The sequence below is a fragment of the Bombus pyrosoma genome, linkage group LG13 (assembly GCF_014825855.1).
Source record: "Bombus pyrosoma isolate SC7728 linkage group LG13, ASM1482585v1, whole genome shotgun sequence".
Lineage (NCBI taxonomy): Eukaryota > Metazoa > Arthropoda > Insecta > Hymenoptera > Apidae > Bombus > Bombus pyrosoma.
In genome coordinates, this window is record NC_057782.1 from 6,788,327 (window position 1) to 6,798,852 (window position 10,526).

General features: G+C 34.8%; 2 protein-coding genes and 1 non-coding gene across 5 annotated transcripts; all 3 read left to right on the forward strand.

Annotated features, from left to right (window-relative positions):
• Positions 1-1,052: 1,052 nt before the first annotated feature.
• Positions 1,053-7,053, forward strand: LOC122574380 (vitellogenin-6-like). The gene is made up of 16 exons (XM_043741896.1): positions 1,053-1,068; positions 1,174-1,212; positions 1,347-1,642; positions 1,731-1,871; positions 1,938-2,114; positions 2,200-2,342; positions 2,435-2,812; positions 2,893-3,221; positions 3,320-3,945; positions 4,031-4,923; positions 4,996-5,125; positions 5,205-5,441; positions 5,509-5,862; positions 5,925-6,207; positions 6,280-6,577; positions 6,704-7,053. The coding sequence occupies exons 1-16, from the start codon at positions 1,053-1,055 to the stop codon at positions 6,891-6,893; spliced, it is 4,530 nt and encodes a 1,509-aa protein (XP_043597831.1). The 3' UTR covers positions 6,894-7,053.
• A 253-nt stretch (positions 7,054-7,306) lies between these two features.
• Trnan-guu lies at positions 7,307-7,380 on the forward strand. The gene has a single exon. It is a non-coding gene; the product is annotated as a tRNA-Asn (tRNA).
• A 691-nt stretch (positions 7,381-8,071) lies between these two features.
• Positions 8,072-10,202, forward strand: LOC122574419 (protein l(2)37Cc). Of its 3 annotated transcripts, none has more exons than XM_043742015.1 (4): positions 8,072-8,133; positions 8,538-8,636; positions 8,759-9,180; positions 9,256-10,202. In XM_043742015.1, the coding sequence occupies exons 2-4, from the start codon at positions 8,540-8,542 to the stop codon at positions 9,562-9,564; spliced, it is 828 nt and encodes a 275-aa protein (XP_043597950.1). In that variant the 5' UTR covers positions 8,072-8,133; positions 8,538-8,539; the 3' UTR covers positions 9,565-10,202. The 3 variants fall into 3 exon arrangements, with proteins under 3 accessions (XP_043597950.1, XP_043597949.1, XP_043597951.1); XM_043742014.1 differs by lacking the exon at positions 8,072-8,133 and adding an exon at positions 8,268-8,426; XM_043742016.1 differs by lacking the exon at positions 8,072-8,133 and adding an exon at positions 8,412-8,430.
• Positions 10,203-10,526: the final 324 nt, after the last annotated feature.

A 10,526-nucleotide genomic window follows, 5' to 3' on the forward strand; every position in this document is an offset into this window, starting at 1 on the left:
AAATTATATTATTTATTACTGATTATATTGTGAAGCTATAAATAAATAGCCAACGATTAATCAAAGTTTTCTACGAATATAAAAGCAATTCTTTTCTTTTAATTAAATGGGTCAGGGGAACTAATTATCTAATATATCACAGATTTTTTAAGGCTGCTAGAACAAAGGCCGCTCCCCTTATTTTTTCTTTCAATGGAATAGTTGTTATCGATGTAATAACATTCTTTTTTATTTTATACAATTAAAGAATCATAACAGAGAATGTCTCTTCCAAGAGAAACTTTAAGGAATAAAAAAATTTCAGAGCGTATGTAAGAATGCGTGCCGCCTGCGCATCGCTTGTTGCATTAATTTTATCAACTGTTCAATGACTTAATAAATGTTTGGAACTCTAGCAATGCCATAGAAAATTTAATAAAATACCTCTTAATCCAGAATACATTTATTCTTGATGCTTTGTCAATGTTTCTTTTTTTGACAAAAATATTCTTCACCGCAATTCTCTAATTATGTAAAATGAAAAGAATTTCTCACTTAAATTTTATTTCGATACTAGGGAAAAAGAAGAAGAGAGAATAAAGGGACTCGTTTATCCCCTGATACTAACCCAAAAATATTAATTAATCTTTCAGTCCCATTTAATTAAGAACAAGTTTTCAATCCATATCTGCGATACTTTTCGACAAAATAGCTGATAAGGTTTTATTTGATTTTGTTTATACGTATTTGTTTCGTGAAAGGATAGAAGGAGATTAAAAAGACATATTTCTATGAAATGCTCAATTAACGTAAAAACTATGGACCAGGTTCTAGCTAATTTAGGTGATATTCTTAAAAATTATTCACGTAGCAAAAGTAACTGGTGACGATGTCCGAACGGGTTATCTTGTGCATTGATTACACCGGCACAGCCAGTTCATAACACCCTTTCGGGAGGGGTTATCATTGTATTCGCATTTTCTTATTCCACCGGGATTTGCAGATTTTTCGCCTTATAAAAGGAGAAAGCGATGCAGCGGCAATACCAGTCTTGTTGCATGGGTCATACTATAATGGATACCCTAATCGGTAAGTAATAAGGAAAGAGCAAAGAGGGGTTTACATGTTTTGTTCTCATATATTTTCGAACGTTATCAATAACTTGAAATATTACACAAATTTCTTATTTTTCAGCATTATTGGCGATCTTGGCTACGGCGTTTGCCGTTCAAGGTACGTTGAATGGAAATAAAGTGAACCGAGTCGACCGAACTCTTCATGCAGAGAAGTTTTGGACTTGAAATTGCGAATCGCATGACAATTTCAAGACACAGTTATAAGCATAATCTTATCAAACATTATTGCAGCACCTTTCCCCCATGGAAAAATTGTGACTTACAAATACCATGCTGACGTGAAAGCTGGAATCATCGACCCGGCTCCATTCGCATCCGACTTTAATATCGAATGCCTCCTTCAGGTGCACCACGATGTTACCAATCCAAACTCAAAGAATACCTTTTACGTTACTTTGAGTGATATGAAACATGGGTTGTACAATGGGCCGATGAAACATTACGAGTCTGTAAGCCATATGTTACCGATCGACGCTGCTAAAGCGCTGTTGAATCCTTTCCTCGTTATCTATGAGGAAAATGGGCACGTAAGTTATAAGAAGATAAAGAAGTAATTTAGAAAAGCGACAAGCATTCCAATAACGAATGAAATGAAACTTATTTGTATTATCATAGCTTGAAGGCGTGAAATTCGCTGAAGATGAGCCAGGATGGTCGAAGAACGTGAAGAAGGGTATCGTCTCTATGCTTCAATTGGACTTGGATCAGATGCGTGTTCAAAGCCCAATAAAAGCACATAGTTTTATATCTCAGGAGGTAGGTAACGACTGATGGGAACATCCTTGGGTTTTGGTTAATGTTCTCTTTGGTTGTTACCACTAGGTTACCATTCATGGCAATTGCGAAGTGGCATATAACGTACAGCCAATGAACGAAATGCAAGCAACATCTGGCAAAGAGCTCATAGTTACAAAGTTCTACGAATCCATGAACTGTTCTCACTTCAAATACCACGAGTTTAATCATGTTGAATGCCACGAATGTCAAATACATGAAAGGGTATTAAGAACAGTCGATCTTTCCTATCATTTCTTCTATACTAAAATTTCAATTTCATAATTTTCGTTCCTATATTGTTACATAGAACGACATGAGCACTTCCAGCAGACGCGTTTTCGTAATAGATAATCACGATAATGAAATCCTTATTAAAAAACTGATTGGACATGCAGTGATTAACTACTTCCCATGGCTGGCTGCATCAGAAGCTCATTATCTTTTGACCAAGTAATTTGAGAGTGATAACATATTATTACAATTCCAGAAACGTATAAACACTTCGCTGAAGTTTTATTTAAGAACAATATCTGTTTTTGCAGCCAAACTTTGTTCCTCGAAAAGGTCGTTCCCGTATCTGACATTCAATTAATGGGCTCCAAACACTTAATTGTTTCGCCTATCGAGAAGGTCATCTACGATGAACCTAAAACTCCATACGTTCCTGAAGCTGATATAGACGTAACTGGTCACCGGCACGTTGTTAAACTCGATGAACTTGTGGTTAAAGCAAAGAAAATGTTGGACGAGGTTGCTGGTTACCTGAAGGAAAATAACGTCGATAAGAAACAAATAGATTGGAAGCACGACCAAACGATCAACAGAATTTTACACATTATGAAGTACATGAACGTTGCATCTTTGAACAAATTGTTTAGCGAAATTGAGGATATCAAAGATGACAAAGTGGAAGCAGTGAGGTGAGTAAACCGATATTTAACTGTGATTGAAAAATAACTATGTAATATATCTTCACACCAATTTTTTCATGCCTTTTCAGAAATATTTTCCTCACAATAGTGCCACATGTAGGAACTCCTGCTGCGTGCCTTTTCACGCGAAATGTAGTCCGTGCAAAGAGTGTACCGAATTGGGTTGCCGTCACGATGCTTGCCAATCTTCCGATGCACGTAAAAGTTCCATCGAAGGAACTGCTTTTACAGATGGAAGAACTCCTTAACTTAGGCGAATTCGTTTCTCCGAGCGTAAGGGAAGCTGGCATATTCTGCTTTGCCACATTGATTCATAAGACCTTCAAGAAAGAACAAACCGAAGTTGTCGATCCTCTTATGGAGAGATACTTGAAGCATTTCATGGATCATGTTAGGAGTATGGAATTTCTATCACTTTTTCTTTCTTTTTTTAAATTAATTTCTTAGTTCTTAAGCCCTTGCATTCTTCAATATGATTGATAACAAATGTTACAGATGAGCCGATGTTTCACATGAAGATGGTATACATGATGGCTATGAAGAACGTTCGATCGAAACATGTTTTGAAACATCTGGAGCCTATCATCAAAGGTGAAGAGGTTGTTTCCGAAAAGCCACACAACATTCGAGTGCAAGCTATTTGGATCCTGAAAAACATAAACGTGCATAGAAATTATATAAACGATATACTCTGGCCAGTTCTTAGTGACGTTAGCCTTCCCTCGGCAGTGAGAATCGCTGCTTTTAATATACTGATGCACCAAGTTAATCAAGAGCCTAATCTAGGGCGTATTATGAACATATACTGGTTAATGGTTTACGAAAAAGACGAACATCTGTATAATTATTATGTGGATACCGTTAAAGGACTTGCCAACTCGGTAGACCCTTGCCTGATGAAAATTCGAGAAATGGCTAAGAAAATATTGAAGTTTATTCGCATAAGGAACCTGAATCAACCACTTTCAAGCAAAATCCACGTTGACTATGTAGATAAAAAGTACGGATTCGCTGAGAGCGTGATGGCTTCCTTAGTTCTCGACAATTTAACTGGTTTACCGTACGTTGGTTCAGTGGAACACGTCGAAACTGTTGCTCATAAACCTGTGACCACATTGGGAGTGAGTCTATTCGATATTATTGTATATATGAAAAATATTATTTAAGTTCTTTTTAGTATCATTCAACTTTGTTTCTACGTCTTAGGTTCACTGGAACATAGATGGAATGAGCAAAATCTTAAAGCATATCAATCATAATGTGCTGCACAAAGTCGTAGAGGTAATTAAAAATGACAATGTGAAGAATGTATTGAATCGAGCATTCAAAGATATACCGGCAATTAAAGATATAAACGTTAACGTGATTCTAACAATGAACGACAATGTTGTTTTCATACTTCACTCTGACGAGAGTAATTCGTTGAAACTTCTTGATAAATTGAAGGAATGGAACAAGCTCATTACCGAGTACCTAAATGTTATTAACTGGCAAACTGTGCTGTACCATAGTCATTTCGAAATGCACATGGTCACCGATCTTGGTGTACCAGCCGTTTTGGCTTCCAAAGTACCATCTTTGAGCTCTCTCAGAGGAAGCGTTGAATATTCCGAGAATAAAAATCATTTAATCTTGAAATCAAAAGTCAAATATCAACAATGGATGCACGGTGAATACGTGATGTCGATTTACAATCCTGTCGTTGATTCCTGGCACTCTATTCGTAAAACGTCGTCTGTAGACGTTACTTTACCTTGTGATATAGCCATCGGTTACAATCAGGACACGAAGAGTTTTAAAGTTTCATTGGCAAGATTGCCTGTTTCGGAATTCTCGGTCGTTGGAATATCCTTTCACGGAAAGAACTATGTCACCCTTACAGGAGATCAGCACGATCTATTGAAGAAATTGTGTTCCACTTGCCGTCATCACGAAGTTATCACCACTGGTGCTAGTTTGAAAACTTACGAGAGCAACTTTGACTCGAAGGACACCGGCACTCGATTTTCGATGATACTTCATTGTGACAACGATACCATTCCTATCTCCCCTGTTAATCACTGGGTTGAAGTGTACTCAGACAAATATAAAAACACCATGTAAGTATAAAGTTAAGGGATGACAGCGAACAAGGAGAAGGAGTAGCATCAAAACTTATTTTCTCTGCGTAGTGGCTGTTCATGGATGAAACCTGTTATGGCAGTTCATCATAACATAATGAACAATATAATTGCGAAACAAGAAGGAAGTTGCGTAATTGTGTATAAAAGTGAACCAAGTATCGCTTATCCTACATCGATGGCAAGTTAAAAAAGTGGATTTACTTATGCAATACGCGAATCTTTCTTCTGTTAATTCTAATTTTTTACTGTTTATTTAGATCGACTTAACCGGAAAAGTTAGTTTTCAAGATTTGGATCACAATCATGAAAAAATGGTTTTGATTAGTAGCAAGAGAATCGATATTCGGGGAAATATGAACGTCAAAGCAGCCTCCACTGATGAATCTGTAAGACAGTGGGATATGAATGTTAACATTATATTTTCTCAGGGACACTTCAACAACAGTATGAAAGTTATGATCACTCGTATTGCGCCAGAAGAGAAAAACCTGAAGGTTCGTAAGTCTTAAGATCTATACATAAAACGTTTTCGTTAAAAAGACATTTGACGTGTTTTCTTAGATATGTATCGAGGCACAAAAAGAATATCCGATGATTGGCTGGAAAGTAGGTGCGTGGAAAGTTAATGAAGAAAAGGAAATTAATTCAAAAGTGACGATCACCATGGGGCAAACGAAAGATGATAAGTGTGTACGCGATGACATGGACGTCACAGTAGTCGTGAAAGGTGAAATGTCAGAAGACCAAAAAGATCATATCGTCCATGACAGCATGCATAGTGTGTGCTCTAAACAAAGTCAGAATTCTTTGCTTTACTCCAAGGGGTCAACTGTTCCTAAGACTAGAGAATGTATTGAAGAAGCGTTGCGTCATTCGACCTTGAGAAAGTACACCGTAAATATGACGCTAAGGAAGGTAAATATTTGCAATTTAGTACTATTGTAGTAGTTTAATTATATACTTGATCTTTATTACAGGTACCTCTATATTTGACATCGATCGTAAATATGGCACAAGATATTTTACGTGCTGCTTACTTCTCGCATATGAAATATACCTGGAATCATGTGGAGCCCGGAAACGCGAAGATTGTCTTAGAATTCCCATATTCGACATCTCTCCTAAACGTAGCCCTCGCTACACCGACGTACAGTTACGAATTGGCCCATTTACCATTTGGTGATCCACTTTGGAATCCATGGATGGATAACGCACAATTCTCTTTCTTAATGTTACATAATTACGTTAAAGGCGGACTCAGTAAGTTATTTTGCTGCTTATAACAAGTAATCATTAATAAGATAGTCATCAATATCTTTATACTATTCACAGGGTTCTGCACAATTCGTCCTCGAGTTCTTGTTAATCTGGATAATGGTATCATTCCGTACATCGTACGAGACAAATGGACTCTGCTGTCTGGTGATCATATAGACCAAATGTATAGTATCTTCGTGAAATCAGTGCAAAACAATGTATTGGCTCTGAAGGTTTATGTAGGTGAACATGAATTGGAAATCATGCCTGTCGATGGAGGCATGACAGTCACCATAGATAATGAAGTTATAGACAAAACGAATATAGAAAAAGGTGTTATGATACCTAAGAACTCTGACTCCTACGTTATTAGGTGAATTCCCTCAGTATTAATTTTCCAACAAATTCTCAGTTACTTAAATTTTAATCTCACAGAATGATTTCTGCAGAATAACACGGTATTTGAGTATAATTATAATATTCGTGCTTTTTCGAACAGGTTGACCAAAGGTTATGAGATTGTGACGATTGAATCTCAATTACTACCGTTCCAAATTTACTATCTACCAGACAGCGTGACAATTTTTATGGGTACCTCACTTCAAGGTCAAGTAACTGGCATGTGCGGTCATATGGATAACACGCACGAAGTCAAAATTTCACAGATATACAGTGTATCGCATCTTTAAAGAGATCAAATGAAATCATTTAATCACATTTCCCATTTTATGAAACGTATTCAGTGGAAATTATATAAAGCAGTAGGTGTACATTGTCCAACAAGAGAACTTAATATAAAATGATCATGTAGATACAAAAAGTAGACGAATAAAGATTTATACCGGGCAATCTTCGGTTAGTTATTCTTTACCTTTATAATGGTAATCATCATTATGTATTATGTTAGTAAAGGAAAAAAAATTCATTATTATGTCTAAATTCATTTTATAAATATTGAAGAAGTATTACTTTTTTAATAATTTTTTTATAAAATTTTATAATTTGAAATTGAAAAAATAAAGTTTTATTTCTTTCATATTCTATATTTACAATTGTCTAGAAAGAACAAGAAAAATAGCATTAAGAAAGTAGTTGTCACGTGGCCTCCGTGGCGCAATCGGCTAGCGCGTTCGGCTGTTAACCGAAAGGTTGGTGGTTCGAGCCCACCCGGGGGCGGTTTATTTTTTGCAAATTTTGCAAAAATAGAAATAATACACGATTTTTATATTTTTCGGCACGTGTTCACTGGCAAAAAAATGTATACATCTGTATCACAAATATACTGTAGAAACAACATTATCTAGTATTTAGTATCTAGTAAAGTGGAACACTAGTTTTGGAGAGATTCTGAGATAAAGATCGTGCCATGTAGTTTTGGAATGAAGTAAAACATATTCACTAATAATAATAACGTTATCAGTAAATTTTGTGTTAAAAGTAGAAATGTAGAACATGTCATATCTTATTGTACAGATGACTTCTGTACCTCGTCTGTGCTTGTAGGCATATAGTGTTAATGTGAATTGTACGGCTTTTACTATAACACAATGCAGAAGTAATACAAATATACAAATATTGAATGTATCTATAATTTGTTACGTATTTTTACAATAAATGTACAAGATTTAGATGTTAGCTTTAAGTTTTAGAAATGTATGAATTATTCCAATATACTGCGATATAATAGAGAGTAAATGGGAAATAAGATTTAAATGATACAACATATGATTTGATACACTATATATTTATTTAAATAACGCGATTATCTGTTATTATATATTATGACTGTTCCATGTACCATTAATAAGAGCACATATTTTAAAATTACCTCCGAAATCCTATTAGTAAGTGGCGCTACTGTCGATTTGAAATTATGGTTGGACTCCATCTTCCTTTCGCCGACAACGTATACGCAACGCGAAGAGAAACGTAAGTTCGTTTTTGAAAGATAACATTTATTATATAAGAATTAATTATGTAAATATCAAAAACATTAGTTATTTGTTAATATAGCACCATTGTCTATTGTTAGTTGCACACATTATTACTTATATATAGAATCGGTTGAGACCGCATGTGGTTGGTCTTATACGATACTTTTAAATATTTTATTCACGTTATATGTTTGTGACTCTTTGATATGCTTAACTTTACAATTTTGTGAAAATTATTGTCTCTGGTTATGTTATTAGAGCGAATTCGTATTTTGGTCTTGTTACGTTGTAGGTTAAGTAGTTAAAGTTGTTTAACCACAACTGTATCTATATTGATTAGTGTTGCATCAGAACACACTCCATTTATTTTCTGCAATTGAATTCTTATTCTTGTTTCAGATATGTTATCAAAAATGGCTATGTTTTGGAATCGTTTAGGACAGTTTGGATTAGGTTTGACTGCAACTGGTCTTGTTGTTAATAATGCCTTGTACAATGGTTGGTTTTCCTTTTATTATGCAACAATGTGTTTATCGAATACAAGTTTAATAAGTTTTATAATTTTTTCTTAGTTTTACAAAGTTACAAATTTTATAATATTTGTGTATTGTTTGTTTCAGTCGATGGTGGTCACAGGGCTGTTATTTTTGATAGATTTACTGGAATAAAGAAACAGGTTGTAGGGGAAGGAACTCATTTCATTATTCCTTGGGTTCAGAGACCTATCATATTTGACATTCGATCAATGCCAAGAAATATTCCTGTAATTACTGGAAGTAAAGATCTACAAAATGTAAACATCACACTTCGTATTCTCTACAGACCTGTACCAGACTCCTTGCCAAAAATCTATACTGTTCTTGGTATAGATTATGCTGAAAGAGTATTGCCCTCTATTACCAATGAAGTCTTAAAAGCAGTAGTTGCTCAATTTGATGCAGGAGAATTAATCACGCAGAGGGAGAGTGTCTCTCAAAAAGTTAGGGAAGATTTAACAGAAAGAGCTTCTCAGTTTGGATTAATTTTAGATGATATTTCTATTGTAAGTATGTTATGATCATTTATGTTTTCCAATATGTGTATACTCTGTTTAATCTCACAATCTACTTTATTTCAGACACACTTAACGTTTGGAAAAGAATTTACTCAGGCTGTAGAAATGAAACAAGTAGCACAGCAAGACGCAGAGAAGGCCCGTTTCTTAGTAGAAAAAGCGGAACAACACAAGAAAGCTGCTATCATTAGCGCAGAGGGTGATGCTCAAGCTGCCAGCTTAATTGCAAAATCCCTTGGCGAAGCAGGTGATGGTTTAGTTGAACTTAGAAGAATCGAAGCTGCAGAAGATATAGCCCATAATCTGTCTAGATCTCGTCAAGTAGCTTATTTACCACCAGGTCAAAATGTTTTATTAAACTTACCACAGTAAAGATATGAACTCAAATAAAAATTATATATATAAGTTGTGCATTTATATTATAATGTATGAGTTTGATGCATTAATGGTATACTAGTAACAGAGAACTTTTAATGTGCATACATGTTCCTAGACATAAATGAAGCAATTTTTGTAGAATTTTAGTTTACAATCTTACGTTTGTAATTCTATACATGTTTCCCTTTCAGTTATGTAATAGTTACTTGACAAACTGAAAGCATCTGTTGTTGTTAGGTATGGGTCAGTTTGCTTTTCAGAAGAGGAGATCATTTTCCTTGTGGATTTTCAATACCCTAATATAAAATTTAAAATTTGTGTAATGCTTTTAAATTTAAATTTCTTTGCATCCACGAGATTATTTTATTTCAGGGTTATTGGCTTACCAATAATAAGCTCTGTACCTCAAACTGTGCATTCATAGTAATTAGTAAGCAATGATAGAGTTGTATTTATTTCAGTGTCAAGTAATAAAAACTGAATTTTTACAGGAAATGTATAACTTTTAGTGAACTGTATGCTATGATGTGGGAGAATTGAACGAATACATAGTTGTAAATTAGTAAATATCCTGTAAAAGATTTATACCAATTTAAATTTTATTTTTCAGAGTATATATTTTCAAACAGTCACTTTATTCGTACTTTATTCAATGTACAACTTTTTCAAAACTTTAATTTTTTAAGAATTTTAAGTATCGATATTTTAAAATCGTACTTTTTTATCGCGAAAAATGCTAGCTAGGGAAAAGACTTCGAAATTTTATCGCAGTCATTTATTCGTCCGGATCAACAATGAATTATGACGATCAATCAAGACTGAAGATTGGTGAAAGATTATCGCAGTCGGGGTCCTGTGGCCCAACGTTTGTCGGCATTGCCAGTTAAGAAAGAAAACAATTCATCACAATTTGGGCGATCACCATGGGGTTTCTATCATGGGTTGCGAAGAAAATT

Bases quoted from the DNA above. Each gene is read 5' to 3' on its own strand.
- LOC122574380 (XM_043741896.1), top strand. The intron at 2,343-2,434 runs GTAATTTGAGAG...CTGTTTTTGCAG, and splicing joins GCTCATTATCTTTTGACCAA to CCAAACTTTGTTCCTCGAAA. The intron at 6,208-6,279 runs GTAAGTTATTTT...TACTATTCACAG, and splicing joins TTACGTTAAAGGCGGACTCA to GGTTCTGCACAATTCGTCCT.
- LOC122574419 (XM_043742014.1), top strand. From the start codon at position 8,387: ATGTTATTAGAGCGAATTCGTATTTTGGTCTTGTTACGTT. The intron at 8,637-8,758 runs GTTGGTTTTCCT...TGTTTGTTTCAG, and splicing joins TAATAATGCCTTGTACAATG to TCGATGGTGGTCACAGGGCT. The intron at 9,181-9,255 runs GTAAGTATGTTA...ACTTTATTTCAG, and splicing joins TTTTAGATGATATTTCTATT to ACACACTTAACGTTTGGAAA.